Source organism: Cricetulus griseus, chromosome 5 (genome assembly GCF_003668045.3).
Source record: "Cricetulus griseus strain 17A/GY chromosome 5, alternate assembly CriGri-PICRH-1.0, whole genome shotgun sequence".
NCBI classification, from domain to species: Eukaryota; Metazoa; Chordata; class Mammalia; order Rodentia; family Cricetidae; genus Cricetulus; species Cricetulus griseus.
In genome coordinates this window covers 101071208-101089510 of record NC_048598.1, presented here as the reverse complement: position 1 = coordinate 101089510, position 18303 = coordinate 101071208, and the positions used below count along the sequence as shown (strand labels likewise).

General features: G+C 54.0%; 2 protein-coding genes and 1 long non-coding RNA gene across 8 annotated transcripts in view; 1 reads left to right on the top strand and 2 right to left on the bottom strand.

Annotated features, from left to right (window-relative positions):
* Positions 1–103: 103 nt before the first annotated feature.
* Positions 104–1417, bottom strand: Rps15 (ribosomal protein S15). The gene is made up of 4 exons (XM_027419382.2): positions 1277–1417; positions 959–1044; positions 328–562; positions 104–246 (listed from the first exon to the last, which is right to left on the bottom strand). Exons 1-4 carry the CDS (start codon positions 1277–1279, stop codon positions 133–135), a joined length of 438 nt encoding a protein of 145 aa, XP_027275183.1. The 5' UTR covers positions 1280–1417; the 3' UTR covers positions 104–132.
* A 17-nt stretch (positions 1418–1434) lies between these two features.
* Positions 1435–5958, top strand: LOC103160343. The gene is made up of 3 exons (XR_003486152.2): positions 1435–1944; positions 2122–2209; positions 5151–5958. It is a non-coding gene; the product is annotated as an uncharacterized LOC103160343 (long non-coding RNA).
* Positions 5578–18303, bottom strand: part of Dazap1 (DAZ associated protein 1) — a 27774-nt gene continuing 15048 nt past the window's right edge. For 2 of the 6 annotated variants that reach the window (XM_027419378.2, XM_027419374.2), the window contains exons 5-12: positions 16315–16425; positions 15540–15588; positions 12869–12951; positions 10739–10892; positions 9710–9739; positions 9436–9576; positions 8585–8761; positions 5578–6454 (exon numbers count right to left, since the gene is read on the bottom strand). In XM_027419378.2, the coding sequence (XP_027275179.1) occupies positions 6279–6454; positions 8585–8761; positions 9436–9576; positions 9710–9739; positions 10739–10892; positions 12869–12951; positions 15540–15588; positions 16315–16425 (921 nt within the window). In that variant the 3' untranslated portion in view covers positions 5578–6278. Of the gene's footprint in view, positions 6455–8584; positions 8762–9435; positions 9577–9709; positions 9740–10738; positions 10893–12868; positions 12952–15539; positions 15589–16314; positions 16428–18303 lie in introns of those variants that run through there. The other 4 variants (XM_027419375.2, XM_027419376.2, XM_027419377.2 and 1 more) reach the window with 4 other exon arrangements.

Sequence of the window (18303 nt, the reverse complement as noted above, 5' to 3'; positions counted from 1 at the left end):
ACTGCCAGGCCGCTTGACTGAGCCAATGGAGGAAGGCAGCAACACCGCACAGGCCCTGGAACCCCCCCCCCAGCGGGGCCACCAGAAGCAAGCAGAATCCAGGTACTATACACCAGTCTTTATTGGCCACAGTTACTTGAGGGGGATGAACCGGGAGGAGTGGGTGGCACCGATGCCAGGCCGGCCATGCTTCACCGGCTTGTAGGTGATTGAGAACTCGCCCAGGTAGTGGCCGATCATCTCTGGCTGTAGGTTAGATGAGGAGAGCAGGGTATGAGCAGCGGCTCAAAGGGGGAACCCAGCCCCGCCGCCCATTCCCGCACTTACTTTTATCTCGACCTGGTTGAATGTCTTCCCATTGTACACACCGACCATGCTGCCCACCATCTCTGGCAGGATGATCATGTCCCTCAGGTGGGTCTTCACCACCTCGGGCTTCTCCATGGGCGGCGCCTCCTTCTTGGCCTTTCTCAGGCGCTTCAGTAATGAGTGCTGCTTCCGCCGCAGGCCGCGGTTTAGCCGTCGCCTCTGCCGGGCGCTGTACAGCTGCATCAGCTGCTCGCTACGGGGAGACCACGAGGGAAGCTCAAGCCCCGGGAGATGGAGACCCCGGGCCCCCGCCGGACAGGAGGCTGCCTCATCGGGGCCGAGGCCCCGGACCCCATTCCCTCCACTCCCAGCGAGGAGCATGCCTGCAGCACGGCCTCCACGTTAGCCCAGCTAACAGTCACCACGCACACCCCGAAAACGAACAAGAACGCGTGTGAGGCGGCGGCGGCGCCCCGGATCACACACACGAGGGTCCCCGTCAGCCCCGGCACGGGCCACCCCACCCCCGTCAGCCCCGGCAAGGGCCCGCCACCCGACCCCCGTCAGCCCCGGCACGGACCGGCCACAACACCCCCGTCAGCCCCGGCACGGACCGGCCACCCCACGCCGTCAGCCCCGGCACTCTTACTAGGACATGTCCAGCAGCTGGTCCAGGTCCACGCCGCGGTAGGTGAACTTGCGGAACGTCCGCTTCTTCTTCTGCTCAACTTCCGCCTGCGGGAGTGCCAGTCGGGGTTAGCGGGGCGGCCGAAGCCGGGGAGGGCTTGGCGGCTGCACGCCGACGGGAGGCCCGCGGCCGCCCAGCCCCTCCCGCGCCCTCCACCCGCGGTCAGAGGCCGCGAGCACACGGCTCTGCCCGCAGCGGCGATCCCAAGCCCCGCGACGCCGCGCCCGGGCGGATGGCGGCGGATGCATCGCGCGCACAGCGCGCAAATCTCACACTCACCATTTCGGTGGCTTCTTGGAAAAGGAAGCGATGGCTGCGTCTGCGCAGTTATCACGAGCTCGGCCGGAAGACCGCGCCTCCAGCCGAAATGCGCTTCCGCTTTCCAATCACTCGCCGTTGCCCCCTGCTGGGCGGAGGGCAGAGCACAGCCAGCCTGCCCCGGGAGGTGCGTTTCTTTTGCTGGGGCTGTTTCGGTGGAGAGCTCTTGTCTCTGTCGCCGCTGCTTTCTCTCTCTAGGTCTGTTTGTCTGTCTCCCACATGTACAAAGTCTCAAGGAGTCCCGGTGGCCTCGAACTCACAGCAATCCTCCTGCCCCCTACTCGGCTTTGTATTTAATTTGGTTTTTCGAAACAGGGTTTCTCTGTGCAGCCCTGGCTGTCCTGGAGCTCACTCTGCAGACCAGGCTGGCCTTAAACCCAGACATCTGCCTGCCTCTGCCTCATGAGTGCTGGGATTAAAGGTGTGCGCCCGGCTTTTGTTTTCACTAGTGTGGAGAGGCTGCCACCTCAAAAGTGTGCAGTGTGCAGGTCTGGCTGTCGGGATGGCTCAGCGGTTAAGAGCACTGCCTTCCAGAGGTCCTGAGTTCAATTGCCAGCACCCACATGGCGGCTCACAACCATCTATAATGAGATCTGGTGTCCTCTGCTGGCATGCAGACACACATGCAGGTAGGACACTATAAATAAATCTGTTTTAAAGAAGTGGGCAGATCAGAGGACAACTTGGAAGAATGATTTCTCTCGTTCCACCATGCAGGTCCCAGGGCCTGACTTCAGGTCATAGGCTTAGTAGCAAACTGCCTTACACGGTGAGCCGTCTCACTGCCTACTTGTTTTCCGTTTTAGATGGGCTGTCTTCAAACCTGGGATGTGCTGAGAATGACCTTTAATTTCTGATATTCCTGCCTCCACTTCCAGAATGCCCGCACAAGAGGTTTGTGCCGCCACACCCAGCTACAAAGTGTGTGTGCGCCTGTGTGTGTGTGTGTGTGTGTGTGTGTGTGTGTGGTTTCTTGAAGGATGTCCCTTGGTCAGGCATAATGGCATGTGCCTTTAATGACAGCATACAGAAGACAGACTGAGCTCCAGGACAACCAGGACTACATTGAGACCCTATCTTCTGGGGGGGTGAGGGGAGGATGACAGGCTTCAAACTCAGGAATACTCCTATATCAGCCTCCTGGGATGATGAGGACACTCCTGACATGTGCACCTATCTGATAGCAAGCATTTACTGAGCACCTACTACTTGCAAGTAGGCATAGTTTGGTAGGCAGGGGGCAGGGTCCTGGCTTCCCTGAGAACTCCAAAGCTTAAATAGACTTAAATCCAAAGTAAGCTCCTGGCTTAGTGCATGGCTGGGATTGTTAGAAGAATAAGGGAACTAGCTCCAGAGGTGACTAACACCGTTTGTCGCACATACTGGGGAAGCAGAAGCAGGAGGCTCTGTGGCGCAGGGGTTTGAAGGCAGCCTGGGGGGCACAGAGGACAGGACTGAGAGAAGTTGCTCAATGGTTAAGAGCACTGGCTGTTCTTCCAAGGTATCCAGGTTCAATTCCCAGCACCCACATGGCAGCTCACAATTGCCTGTAACTCTAGTTCGAGATCTGACACTGTCATACAGACATATGTGCAGTGAAAATATTCATGAAATTTAAAAAACAAACTGTCGGCCGGGCGTTGGTGGCACACGCCTTTAATCCCAGCACTCGGGAGGCAGAGGCAGGCGGATCTCTGTGAGTTCAAGGCCAGCCTGATCTACAGAGCGAGTACCAGGATAGGCTCCAAAGCTACACAGAGAAACCCGGTCTCGAAAAACCAAAAAAAAAAAAAAACCAAACCAAACCAAAACACAAAAAAATGGCTGCTCTTCCAGAAGACTGGGGTTCAATTCTTAGTACCCACATAGCAGCTCACAATTATATATCACTCCCTTGGAGCTGGAGAGATGGCTCAGAGGTTAAGAGCACTTCCTGTTCTTCCAGAGGTCCTGAGTTCAATTCCCAGAAACCACATGGTGGCTCAAAACCATCTATAATGAGATCTGGTGCCCTCTTCTGGCATGCAGGCAGAACAATGTATGTGTAACAAAGTCTTTAAAATATACATACATACATACATACATCCCAATCCCAGGGCATCAGATGTCCATCTCCAGCACCAGGAAGCAAACAAAACACACATGCATAAAATGCACCTGAAATTTTCATTTCAAGACAGGTTTTCTCCGTGTGCCTAAGTGCTGGAATTAAAGGCATATGCCATCACTGTCCCACCTATGAAACCCTGTCTTAAAACAAAATAAAACAAATAGGGAATGGAGGCACACACCTATTAGGCAAATGCAGGAGGATCTCTGAGTTCAAGGCCAGGCAGGGTTACATGGTGAGACAGTGGGTAGATGCCATAGTTGTCAGGGCCCTTGCTAAGGCAACGTTCAAAGTGGGCTTGAAGGCTGCCTGTAACTCCACCTGGGGAGGTGGAGATGCAGAATCCTCAGAGCAAGCTGGCTAGCAAGATTATCAAAACCAGTGAGCTCTGGCAGCACTCAGGAGGCAGAGGCAGGCAGATTCCTGTGAGTTCGAGGCCAGCCTGGGCGAGTTCCAGCACAGCCAGGGCTATATAGGGAAACCAGGTCTTGAACGTCTCTCACCCCCGCCCCCCAAAAAGAGAAGAGAATCTACAATTTAACATAAAAGGAGCCATTAACTGCAGTAAACAAGAACAAAAAACACCTGCCTATGTACAGAACAGCAGGGGTGGGAGATGCCAGCCAGCCCGGGTACAATGACAGTAATGACAAAGGCTCTGCCATAAGAAGTATCATGAGGTAGCTACCATGGAATCCCTGCATGTGGACCTACACCCCACCCCCGACTATTTTGACACATGGTCTTTTCCAGAGACTTAATATGTATTTGTAGGGTTAGTGCATTCCATCTCTTGGAGCTCAATTAAGACACTTGTTGAGCTTCTCCAGCTGCCCTCCTCAGCATTTTGGGGGGGTGGCAGGGTCTCTATACATAGAGTGGCCCCCTGGAGACTATGAAGGCCAGGCTGACCTTGGAGTTCACTTGTCTGTTACTTCTAGAGCCAACGCCAACAGCTGGTTAGCTTTTTGCTTGGTCAGTGGGAACCTTCTTCAGGCATGGCCCATTTAGCTACTACAGGTGCCACTTCCAGCTGTATGCAGGTGTTCAGAGCAGTTTGCACTACTGGCCCTGACCTAAACTGTGGCTAATGTTCCTCACTTGCTTTCTCAGCCAGGTACCAAAAGGCAATATTTTGGGTCTTGTTTTTTGGACAGGGTCATATGTAGCCCAGGCAGGTTTGAACTCCTTATGTAGCCAAGGATGACCCTGAACTCGCGATGGAAAGTGCTTTACTAACTGAACCACAGACACAGATTTTTGTGTTTTTTTGAGACAGCGTTTCTCTGTGTAGCCCTGGTTGTCCTGGAACTCACTCTGTAAACCAGGCTGGTCTTGAATCTGCCTGCCTCTGGGATTAAAATTTTTGCACCACCTGCCTGTGGTACTCACAAGGGTCAGAAAGGGGCACCAGATTCCCTGGTGCTAGAGTTACAGAAGGTACCTATGTGGGCACTGGGAATTGAAACGGAGTCCCTGTTCAGGACAAACAAGCACCCTTAACCGGTGAACCTTACCTATTTCCTTTCAGACAGGGTAGACCAGGTTGGCTTTGAACTCAGAAATCTGTCTACTTCTGCCTTCCAAGTGCTGGGATTAAAGATGTGAGCCTTCATGCCTTTTAAATGTGTATTTAAGGTATGGAGAGATGGCCCAGCAGGTAAGAGCACCAGCTGCACCAGGAGACCAGAGTTTAATTCCCAGAACCTGTATGTTTGCTCTCAGCCGCTGCTTAACTCCAGTCCCAGGCCTCTGTGAGAACTGCACTGTGTGTATGTGGTGCAGACCGGCAGACTGACGACTATACACAGGACACTTTGGGCCACTAAGAAGGTTCAGAGGACACGGCTCACAGGCCGGAAGAACAAAGCAAAGCAAGCTCTGACAGACCCTTCGACCTCTACGTGCACACAGAGGTATATGCCCCTAAATGCAAAGTACTAGATACCCAAGTGGTGCATGTCACTTCAAAGCCAAAGATGGGACTCTTATGTGGCCAGCCCTGTCTCCTGCATTTGGGGGGCTCAGGCCCATCCCACTTCCCTTTAATGGGACAAATCCTATCGACTGGAACCCATGGACCCTCCAAAGCACACAAGGAGTGACAGAGGGAAACAAGCCAGAGAGACAGACACAGCAGACACCAGTCAGGTTCTGATCCAAACACGCTGCTTTATTCAAACCGGGTCAAACTGGTCAATGGGAACCTGAGCCTTGCTGAGGAGCCTCCAGCAAGGCCTGGCCTGCCACCTGTGTGGGGCCCAGGCCACCTGTGACGTCAGCATTGCCACCCGGGCCAGGGGCCCTGTGGCACCCACAGCCACACAAGCCGCTCAAAGCAAGGAATGAACAAAAAACCAAATGCACGCAGTAGTCTCCACCTGTGCCCCAGCCTGCGCCGGCGGGAGCAAGGGCCCCGCTTCCAGCACACGAACCCTGCTTTAAATTAAAAAATAAGCCAGTATACATCGTAGAAAATTTCTCTTAAAAATCTCACAATTTGTAAATGTATATTTCTTTTTTAACATAAAAGTTTACAATATACGGTAAAACAAAAGGCTCAGGAAAATAATCTCAAAAAAGGAAAAAAAAGAAAAAAGGAAAAAAAGAATAAAAAGAAACCTGAAATTCTGAATTAAAGCTGAAGGCGTTTTTTAAACCCTGTTGTTGAACCAGTGACGTGTTTTTATTGTGCTGATGGGTCAGAGAAAAGAAATATATTTAAAACCTCAGTCCAGACGTGGCCTCCACTGCCCCCCCTCCCCCAGGTCGAGTGGTCGTTTATTTTGTCCCAAGTGTGTGATTGTCACGAGTTCACCAGTCCCGAATCCTGCCCTGGCGCCATCCCCCTGGCTAGCGCCGGTAGGGATGGAAGCCCTGCACGTTGTGGTTCTGCCCGCGTCCGAAGCCGCTGCCACCAGCGGGGGGACCCCCCGAGCCTGGCACTGAAGGGCCCCCGTAGGAGGGAGGCTGCTGGCTGGGGTCTGAGAAGCCCTGGCCGAAGCCGCTCAAGTCCTGCCCGTAACCTGCTGGGAGAGAGGCTGCTTAGCTCAGGGTCAGGGGACAAGGGACCACCCCATGCTTCTTCCAGAGCATCCCTGCCTGACTCTGTCCCAAGGAGAGGGGCTGGGTGTTCAGGTCTGGGGTCTACAGGTAGCTTATCCAATCCCAATGCAACCCATACATGAAGCTGGAACTGGGATGCTCAGTCCCATAGTGTGGAAACAACCCGAGCTGCCTGTGTCAGAAACAGGACAGCACAGTCTGGGAATCCAGTCTAACTTCCCAATAACCCTCTCAGCCAAGCCCTCGTCTCTCAACAAGATGCTTCCAATCTTTGTCACAGGAGAAGCTTCATGAAGGGGATGACACCATTTCCTGACTGGCTAGCCAGTGTGCCAAGTCACCGTGCACAGCGCATGTGGCCTCAGGCTCTCCTGGCTCTGGCTTGTGGATAGTTGCAGTTGGATGCCCAGAGCAAAGGGAAATAGGTGGAAGGCCACGCCTAACCACAACAAGCAAGTAATAGCAGCCTGAAGACTAGGACTCACATGTACCCAGACCTGGGGAATGGGCAACTACCCAAGGGTGACCTGGCTCAGAGCACTACGCCAGGCATGTAGACAGCCTATGGCCACATACACCAGGGTTTTGCAGTGTTCAAATATCCACTTCAGGTGACCAGGCTGTGTGAACATGATCCAAGAACATTATAGTCACGTATGAAAGGGGCTGGAGAAGTCAATCCATCAACAAGAGCTCGGCTGTTCTCTCAGAGGATCCAGGTGGGTTCAGTTCCCAGCACCCACCCGGCAGTTCACACCGCCTCTAATTCCAGTTTTCAGAAGATATGATGCTTCCTTCTGGCCTCAGAGGGCTCTTGCATGCATGTGGCACATATAAATTCAACCAACCAAACAAAAAACACCAAACCTCACCCACGTATACATTAAATAATTTTTTTGTTTTTTCAAGACGAGGTTTCTCTGTGACTTTGGAGGCTCTCCTGGAACTCGCTCTTGTAGACCAGGCTCACAGAGATCAAACTACAGAGATCCGCATGCCTCCCGAGTGCTGGGATTAAAGGCGTGCACCACCACCGCCCAGTTGAAATTTTTCTTTAAAAAAATGACTTAAGCCGGACGTTGGTGGTGCATGCCTTTAAATCCCAGCACTAGGGAGGCAGAGGCAGGCGGATCTCTGTGAGTTCGAGACCAGCCTGGTCTACAAGAGCTAGTTCCAGGACAGCCTCCAAAGCCACAGAGAAACCCTGTCTCAAAAAACTCAAAAATACAAACAAACAAAAAACAGGCACAGAGGTACACACTTTCAGTTCCAGCTCTTGGAAGGCAGGTAGATGTCTCTGAGTTCAAAGCCAGTCAGGGTACACAGTTGAGACCCTGTCTCAAAAAGTAAACAAAAACACCAAACCACCACCAACAAAAAACAAACCTGGGTGTGGTGAGACACAGAACTCAAAGCCCTTTGGGAAGCTGAAGCAGAAGGAACTAATTCTGAGTTCAAGGCCAACCTTGAACTATGGGGTGGAGGAGGGGGGCAGGGCAGGGGGTGGGGTGGCCTGGTGGTGAGGTGCTTGCTGCCAAGCATGATGGACACCACAGAACCAGCTACACGTACCCATGCTGTCCACACATGCCATGGTTCACGTATGCACGCTAAGGCTGAGGCTCTCTCTGGGAGGGATTCATGCCTAGCATATGTAAGAGTGTGGATTTGAACCCAGGGCAGAAGCCCACTACTGTGTACAGTAAGTACAGAAGCCTGGTGAGCCGGGCTCAAGTAGGGTCAGATCAGGGTTCCTTCCACAGCAGCCCGACAACCAGAAGGCCACAGGGCCACAAGAAACTGACAGTGCAGAGCATGGCCACTCATCCCACCGGACCAAGGCTGGCCTTGGCACTGGGCTCCACCAAGGCATTAATTAGCAGACAGATTCTCCCAGCAGCCGGCACACATGGCAATCGCATGATCCCACCCTAACTCTGTCCACACACCACAGACTACTTTTCCTAGCCTATGGTTACACCAAAGAGGGAGTCTCTCAGAGCACGGGAACATAAAATGGAACACAGCACCCCAGAATCCAGCCTGGTGACCTCTCCTGCTCATCCTGGGAGCAGCTGGCCACAACCACTTACCATACTGACCATAGGGGAAATCCGGCTGGGCTGTTGGGGGTTTGCTCATGTCAGGGGCAGCCTGAGACGGAGGTGGCGGGAAGGCCAGTGGGGCAGCCCCTGGGGTGGCAGGTGGAGGAGGAACCCCTGGAGGGGCGAATTGATCAGGAGGTGGAGGCGGGGGCCCATAGCCAAAACCTGTAGGGATAGGAGAGAAAGGCTCAAACTGTTAGTACCAGCTGCAGGAATGAGCGTGGGTCACCAGGACATTCTACCAGGCACCTCAGCAGGACGGGTATCAGCCCCCCAGACGTGCTATTCAGAGTGGAACTAGACTAGAGCACCAGGCTGTAATGCATGCAGCAAAGAATGCCAGGTCAAAACTTCAGAGGCTACAGCTAGCCACCACCAGAGGCAGGGTGCAGCTCCTTGCTGAATGCTTGCTGGCTCTAAGAGGCCCTAGTTTCCACCCCAGCACCAGAAGAAAAAAGCCAATCACACCACCAGACTGTTAGAAGGTAAGTCACCCGAACTAGCTCTCTATGAGGTCCAGGCCCAGCTGGACAAAAGAGAGCTGGCCCGAGGCCAAATGTTCTGCCTTGGGTAGCGTGCGCTGCAGGCCCCATTAGGGAGTGCTCCTTGGGAACACCGGGCAGGTGTCCTGGTCGGCTCCTTCCCATAATTCTTCCACACACTGACCAACTGCCTGGCTCCCTAGATACCACTGACCCAAACCTGCATACAGCACAGGCCCCATAATCCAAGACCCCCGCCATGAACTCAGCCAGCACTGGGGGATAAGTACAGAGCACGGCCACTCCTGGCCCAGCAGGTGGGGTGACAGCTGGCATGCTTGCTGGGGTAGCACTCACTGAATTGTGGTGGGGCACCATAGCCCTGTGGGAAGCCCTGCGGTGGGGGGAAGCCTCCAGGTGGTGTAGATACAATGTAGGATGTGAAGGGCGGGGGTGGGGGCGGGGCTCCTCTGCCTGCAGGGGGTGGGCCGTAGCCACCTGCAACAAAGAGTGGGTGAGGTGGGCAGCCCAGATCCAGTTCAAATCCATGGTCTCCTCCCAACACCAGTAGCCAGTGCCCACAGCATGACAGGCCTATAGTGTGTACCTGACCCCCTCACACTTGACTCACCAATGGCCTGTCCTGCTGGCACCCACATTCCTAGAAGACAGAAGAGAAGGTGCCAGTTAGTCTGCTGACGTGACTTCTCTTGCTGTTGCCCAGAAACTCCCCAGCATGTGCACACATTTCTCAAGAGGTCCAACTGGGGAGGGAAGGGCCATCCATGGCTGGGGTCCTGACCCAGTAAAAAAGGAGAAGGGGCCAAGCACCAGGTTTAGGGCTCTCTGCTGCTTACAGCATAGGTCAAATAACTGCCCACTGCTGTGCCTGCTCTGCCAGGATTGCCTGTGCCCTCAAACTGTGAGCCAGACGAGGAAAATACCATAGACAGGGTCCCTTGGTGTTCAGCACCCAGACACAGCGATCCAATCCTTGCAGATGCAGCACCAGTTAGAACCAGCTAAAGCCTCCTGAATGAAGCCCTCTCCGCACCATTGCCAACAGGCACTGTGTGGCCAGGCACTGGGAGGCTGTACACAATTACCAGTGGAGGGGGTGGAGCCACCTGCAGGGCACTCAGGAGAGAGAACACAGGGTGACAAGGAGCCTGCTTTCCTGGCCCTTTTGAGACTGAGGCAGGATGGCTGCAAAGTTCAAGAAGGAAACTGGTCTGCTGGCTATAGTGTCAGCGGTTAAGCATCAACTTAGCCTGTGATCTGAGCTCATCTCCAGGACTGAGTGGGAAAAGCCCCATGTTCTACCTAGGTCAAACAGGGGATTCTAGGAAATAGGAGGGGCCTCTGTGCTTGGTTTTCGGGTCCCCTAGGAAGCCACTGCCAAGCTCCTGTTTTTATTGTTGCTAACTAGGAACTGGACAGAGGTGACACACTTGGCCAGAATGACATCACATAGTCCTCAAAGGACAACTCAAGAACCACCTCAGCAGCCCTTGAGCCATCCTGCAGCCTGGGCTCCTGGGCAGCTAATTCCACCACGGTGCTAGCCCCAGCACTGGGGCACAGGGAGGTAGCCACCACCTCCAGGACACCCTACAAGAGACAAAACCAGGCCTGTGCTTCAGTGAAGTCCCAGCCTTACCTTGTGGGCCATATCCTTGCTGCCATGTGGGCGGGGGCTGGCCTGCCCAGCCGTTGGCTGCACTGGGTGCCACGCGGCTGCCCCACTGGCTGGCTCCTGCCTGTCCTGGTGCTTGGTTTTTGCTGTCCCGAGGTTCAGCCCGTTTAACCTCCACCTAAACAAACCAAGTGCACTTTAGGGCACAGCCACGGTAGTACCCCTGCCCTTCAGACACCCATGGTGACTTACGACTACACTTAACGCCTTACGACTTAAAGTGAGTACTTAATATAAAGCTTACTTAGGCCAGTAGGTTTCTTAAAAAAAAAAAAAAAAAGAAAAGAAAAAAAAGAAAAGAAAAAAAGGAAAAAAGAAAAAGAAAAAAGTTTGCTCTTTAATTTCTTTGTATAAAAAATGTTTCTCAGGTACAGCAGATGCATCTGCAAGATGCCCTGTGCCCCCCACTACAAGCAGCAGGAGACCAAGAGCCCTCAGGAGACAGCCAAGATGGGACACTGAGAGGTATCCCGCTTACAGGAGGCAGTCTCTGTCCACCCGCCACCCCCCTGCATACCTGAGAAACACGCTGGCTTTGACTCAATTATTTAAAATGTCTAGTGGAAGATAAAGACTTACCTTCCCCAGGCTAAGGCTTAAAGAGTCTCAGTTAACTCAGGGATGTCAGAGGGGATGGATGTGAGAGCCTTACAGTACAGCTAACAAAAAGTCAACAAACATGCAATAAAATGGACGTTGGGATCAGTAAGCAACCTTCATACTGTGTTTGGCAGCAGCCTAGTCCTGGCTCAGCAGGGGACAGCAGACAGGGACCCTAACACAAGCTGGTGTCTGACCTACTTAGCCAGGATTGCAAGGGACCTCACTCTCTTCTGAGGGCACACTGACGACTCAGCAGCCCTGCCCAAGCTGCCTGTCACCAGGATTAGGCCCAGAACACAGGCTCTGGTAGGGCTCAAGGGCAGGAAGTAGCACCCAGCACAGTCCCACCCCCATCCTCTCCAGCACCCCAGGGCAGTCCTGGTGGTGGAACTTGGTGGGCAGATGCTGTAAGCTGGGGCAGTGTGAAAGCAGGATGAGAGCTCAGAGTTAATGAGCCCTTGCAGCCCCTGGGGACTTATCCTGTTTACAGGGCACCATGTATCCAAGACTGGAGGAACTTGGGCTGTGGTTTCTCAGTCTGGGGTTTAAACACCATGCAGGCCTAGCTCCAGACACCTGAAGTGCCCCACGGGCTGCAGTGACCAGTAAAGGTCAGCAATGGGCAGGCTGGGGTCTGTAAGGGAGGGGACCTGGGGAGAGGGCAGCACTGCAGAGCCCTTTCTGAGCTTTCTCTAAACTGTAACTGTCACGGGACCTTTGACACACAGTCAGTCCTCTGAACTGCTGCTGGCAGCCTCTGTGCTCCTCCAGTCTGCATGCTGGCTTAAGCTGAGGCTGCAGGGGTGTCAGAACAAGGCTGCCCCATCTCACTGGGGTCTGTCCGGGATGAACAAAGCCTGTAGGCCACAGCCTGGGCACTGCACATCCCAGAGAAAGAGATGCCCGTCTCTCTCTGTACATGGGTCCAGGACAGGCAGCCACAGGAGTGGCAAGTGAGTGGGAACCCTCCACATGCAGCTCTAGAGATCTGAGGCCTGGGATCTCAGGAGGCCCTGGACCCGCCCTGCCCACTCTGGCAGCAACACAGTATGAAGACGGAACACCAAAGGTCACTTGACTGCACGTGGTTAAGTGCTATCAGAGCATGTGGCTGGTCCCGGAGTTTCACAGTAAGTGACCCGATAGAAAACCAATCCTTCAGGATGTTTCGTTGCGCTCAGTTTGGAGCTGGACCTCGGTGTGTGGAGGCTCCTGCTCATCACATTAAGGTCACTGTTACACAAGGGGCTGGGCCACATCTGAAGGAGTGGTCATGGAAACCAAGCCTGAGGCAACACTAGGGTCTCACTGAAGGCCACCCACCTCCCAGGGCCCCACCCGTCCTCTCTGCTATCCCCATCCCCCCGCCACACCCTGTCCAGGGGCAGTGCCCCACAGATGTCCTGCTGGGGAGCCCCCACTTTCCAGTGAAACCCTCATTGCCTAAGACTTGGCTTGGTCTTAAGGGAAAATAAAACTACAACTACACACTTTTTTGCCCATGATGTCGTGAAAATGCATGTTGACAGCCTGGTCCACTGATTGTTCGTCCTCGAAAGTAATAAATCCAAAACCTAGCCAACGACGAAGAGTGAATCAAGGTAGCAGGGCGTGTGACACAAAACAGGATGATGAACAGTATCAGGGCGGCCACGGGGTCGAGCTGGGTTTCAGACAAAGCCTGTGTGCAGAGGGGCCATGGCCCACAAGGGGCTGGGGACAATGAGTGACATTTACACTTCTCCGGGCTGAGTGTGGCCACGGGGATTCAGGGTGCCTGGGAGGCAGTGGGGGGGGAGGGCATGTGGTGTGCTCTGGCTTTTCTGAAACCCAGCTTCTCCCCCGGGGTTTGCAATTGGCTTCGCAGCTAGTGCTCACAGCAGCCCCCGCTGTTCTAGGCGGTACCGAGTGCAGTTCCTATCGTGCCTCACCAGGCTTACCCAACACTGTTGGCTAAGCCGAGGAGTCCTATATCTAACAGTCCTACTCCTCTATGCACATACGATATAGGTAAATACAGGTAATACACAAAGATACAGGCCACAACGGGTTCCAGCAGGTCAAATTCTGCTGTCAGCAGCAACAGCAAGAGGCATGGTGTCATTTAAAAACAAAAAGAAAAAAAAAAAAGAAAAAAAAGGAAAAAAGAAAAAAGAAAAAGAAAAAAATTTCAAAGGAAAAAAAATTTAGCATTTCCCAAACACAAGAAAGTGGCAGTATAAACGAAGTTTGGTTGGTCTGGGGTAAGCGCGGCCACCCGGCTAAGGGCAGGAAGGACAGGGCCTTTGGCGCTAGCATCTCCTGCAGCGCTCAGGCCCAGAGACCTCAGGGAACAAAGGGTGAAGGAGGCTCAAGACAGAAGTGCCAAGGGCTCCGAGAGAACTTCACAGGAGAGCAGAAAGGAAAGTGGCCAGGGTCCTCTGGGTACTGACAGGGAGTGGGAAGGGGCACAGGTGATGTGTGTGATACTGCAGCTGAGTCAGGAAAGTAACCCTATGAGGATGTGGGAGGAAGAGATGGAAGCGGGAAGAAAAGGCGGTTGAGGGACCAGAGCTGAGACGGGAGAGGAGGGCAGGGGCTCTTGCTGTCCTATGCAGATGGTGTCAGGGCACGAGAAGCCAGATGGAACATTAAAGGTGAAGTCGAGGGGAGCTGGAGGCTGAAGAGACGAGACCAGTAAGAGGACAGGAAAGTAAAGGGGACTGCAGACAGGATGCCTGGGGACCAAGAGGTCTGCAGGGACAAGATGGCCTGCTATCTGAAGTCAGCAGACACAGAGCTGGAAGGAGAAGGAACACTGAGACCCACCAAGACCCTTGAGGAGCCAGCAAAGCCAAGAAGACAAGAGGTGCTGTAGGGGCCCTGCTGACCCAACCACTGCTATCTGCCACCCACTGGGACACTTCCAAGCCCCCAGGGGACACAGGCCCACATGCCAGCCCCAAAGCTCTTGGCCCAGCTCCTGCTGCCCCTCCAGCACAGGCCAACAACACTAGCTGGGTCTGGCTGGGCCAGGTGAGGGCGGCAGGAGGACGGCGGCAGCTGTGCCAGCCGTGGGTGGGAGCACCTAGGAAGCTGCCCTCAGAGTCCCGCACACCGAGGCTTCGCAAAGTCAGAGGCGGCATTTGGAACACAACATAGTGATGAAGACATGTGAAAAGTTGACATTCTCTCAAACGGCGGGCGGGAGTGTCTGAAGCCACCGGGCTGGCTGGGTCCAGGCACAGTGCAAGAGGCCGTGGGTCGTGGGGGAGGAGCCGGGACAGGCTGTCTACAACGCTGTGTCAGAGGCAGCAGCGGGACAAACACACTGAAACTTCGTTTACACCCCACGGGAGCAAAGCCGCTCCGTCCTCTGACTGCGGGCGGGCCTGTACCTGTGTGACTTAACTTAGCACCTGGAGAGAGATCTAGAGAGACATCGTTAATCACAGACAATCACAGAGAGAGGAGACAGCTTACTTAACGGTACCGTATTCTATGACACTACGTACGTCATTAAGCATGTATGTCTACCATAAATTAAGACTAAGACTTAACAGCTAAACCACACGAGTGAGCAGTGCGTCCTGGACGAGTGGAGGAGGCTCAAATGGCAAACTATGCTCCTGAGTGGTGGCGCAGCACGGGCACCTGTGAAGGGCCTTTGCTGAGGGGTGACGTGTGGATGAAGGCTGTGAGGGCCGAGGGACATACAGTGTGAGTGAAGGCCCTGCAGTGTGGAGCACTATGGCCCAAAGTGGACACTGAACCAAACATGTGAGTGACAAAAGCCACCAAAACAAAAGGTTGGAGAGCGAGGGTGCTACCTGCTCCCTGACCAGCGTGGAGTGAGTGCAGGCAGCAAGGGGAATGAGTCCAGGGCGTGGCTGCAGCCAGGCAGTGGTCTCCCACAGACCCGGGCAGCTCAAGTGATGCTGACAAGCCTGTGCTCTGAAAACCTTTACAAACAGAAGATGTACTGATGCTCATGAGAGGTGGCTAAAACATCCCACAGGGAGATGGGACAATGCATGACATAAGTGGGAGGCATGGAGTCTGTGTCTTGGCATGTGGCCCAATGGCACTGGCTGTGCAGCATCCAACCCTGGCCTGTCTAGGGCGAGATAGTTTGCCATCTGAGGGGAGGGCATGGGTCAGGATGAACGGGTTCAGTCCTTACCTCGAGGCCGCTGCTTCTCTGCATCATAGATCATGACCACCTCGGTGACCTGTGGACAAAGGGCGGATGAGGTAGGCACCACAAAGCCACTCAGCCCCAGTTCCAGGAGGTCCCAGGGCACCAGAGGCAACTGTGATCCTGGCTGCATATCCCAGGAAGGATGAGGTCTGGAAGATGCCAGGCAGTCTTCCCTGGACCTGTGCTCTGCCGTGCCTGATGGACACACACCACCCCAGAATAGTGAGCATCCTCAGGGTCACCAGGACGCTGTCAAGCCTGATCACATTCCAGTGCAATGCCTAGCAGTTCAGGCCACTCCTGTCTTGTTTGCCCCACACAGCAGCTCAAAAATCCACAGTGAGCAAAGGGCTATAGTCTGTTCCAGAGAAAAAGCCACACAAGGAGCTCTAGTCTCTGGGAGTTTCAGGTCAGATAGTATAAACATCTCAGTGACTCCCACAGCAGAACCCTATGTGGGCATAAGCCCAGATGTCCAGGCAGCACAGGGTTCAGGGGACCTGGTCTCACTAGGGCCAGCTGCCTGGCCACCATAAGGCAGCATGCCTCCCAGCCATGGCTAGCTCCTCACTGTCCACTGGCCTGCACTCCCAAAGGCGGGCTCCTCACTGTCCACTGGCCTGCACTCCCAAAGGCGGGCTCCTCACTGTCCACTGGCCTGCCCTCACCAAAGCCCAGCGTACACTGGTGGGAAGCAGGTGTGAGGGCATGGCAGGGGGTGGGCCCAGGAATGGCCACAGAGGCGCAAAGAGCTCACCACTCCGAACTTCTTGAAGTACTCCCTGAGCTCCGTCTCGCCGCAGTTGTGGGGAATGCCCCCCACAAAGATCTTGTTGGATTTGCTGCTGTCGCTCCTGGGTCCTTTCTGCTGTCAAGGAGGAGGTGTCAATGACTTTTGGTGGCCTATTCCCCAACAAGCCAGCTACCACACATCCCTTCCCATAGCTTTGCAGTTCTTCAGACAGTCTCACTATGTAGTCCAGGATGGCCTTCAACTTATCATGGCAGGCCTGCTGCCTTGGGCTCTCCAATGCTACAACCAGATGAATACTATTAACCCAGCCCCTTGTACAGCAGTCCTGGTCTGCCTGAAACTAGACCAGGCTGACCTTAAAGTCAAGAGATCGACCACCTCTGCCTTCCATATATTAGGAGAAAAGGTGTGTACCTCCCATCCCCACCTACAGCCACTCCAGCTCACATGGCTTCTGATTCAGGTAAAGCCAGAGCACACACCCAAATTACACCACTGCTCTGGGGACACCACATTCTGCCTTGGAGCACAAGAGTGAAAGGAGAGAAACAACCCCAATCTGTCTTCTGACATCTACATACACACTGTGGCATGCACATGGGGGAGGAGGGTACATAGAAGCAGGGGATCTCTGTGAGTTTGAGACCAGCCTGGTCTACAAAGAGTTACAAAACAGCCAGGGCTACACAGAGAAACCCTGTCTCAAAAAAGAGAGAGGGAGGGAAGAATGGAGGAAGGAAAATTTCTTTAGCCAGGTGGTGGTGGCGCATGCCTTTAAGCCCAGAGTTTGGGAGGCAGAGGCAGGTGGATCTCTGTGAGAGGCCAATCTGCTAATCCGGTCTACAGAGCGAGGTCCAGGACAGGCTCCAAAGCCACAGAGAAACCCTGTCTCAAACAACCCTCCCCCAAAAAAGGAAAGAGAGAGAGAGAGAGAGAGAGAGAGAGAGAGAGAGAGAGAGAGAGAAACAATCTGCAATGTGGAAACAGGTTGGGGTGGGGGTATCTGACAGGGTTTCTCTGTGAAGCCCTGGCTGTCCTGGAACTTACTCTGTAGACCAGGCTGGTCTCAAACTCAGAGATCCGCCTGCCTCTGCCTCCCGGGTGCTGGGATTAAAGGCGTGCGCCACCACCATCCAGCCACTGGCTTTCCTTTTTTATTCCTGTGCTTGGGACAGTCCTGGGGCCTTCTACATGCTAGAAGTAAATACCAATAACCAACATTCCCAGGACAGGTGAGGATTTGGGCAAAGCTAAAATCTGCAAAGGCAGTCTCAGGGCTACCAGCTAGCAGTAAGACCTGAGGATACATGGATTTAGGAAAGCTTGGAGCAGCCACAGAAGACATAAGGGACCCCCCCACTTAATGGCCCCAGGTGTGAGGACCACACAGTCCCCATGGCACTATGTGTGAAGACTGCACAGTCCCCATGGTTCTAACCAAGTTGAGTTAAGAGACTAAACTGAGCTGGCTGTGGGTACACAGGCCTGTCAGCCCAGCATTTGGAAGCCAAAGCAGGAGGATCCTGGGTTCCAGGCCAGCCTAGGCTACACGATAGACTGAACTTCAGGGGAGCACACCACTGTGCTAATGACAGTGGGCTAACCCAGATAAGGAGCTCATGTGTACAGTGTGTCACACCAGGCTGGACCTCAGTGAGGAGTCGCAGTGCAACCTCCAGGACAGAATCCCAGAAGCCAGAGCCAGACAGTCCCATGGTGTCCACAGCAGGAACACCCCTGCTGAGGACTCTGAGAAGAGCTGTAGCCCAGATACAAGGCAGCATGCACAGCACTGTGCTAGGCTTACACTTTTTTTTGGGAAATGGCTTTCTTAAAAGAAAAAGAGAGGTGAGCGGTGGTGGCACACCCCTTTAATCCCAGCACTCGGGAGGCAGAGGCAGGCAGATCTCTGTGAGTTCAAGGCCAGCCTGGTCTACAAGAGCTAGTTCCAGGACAGCCTCCAAAGCCACAGGGAAACCATGCTCGAAAAAC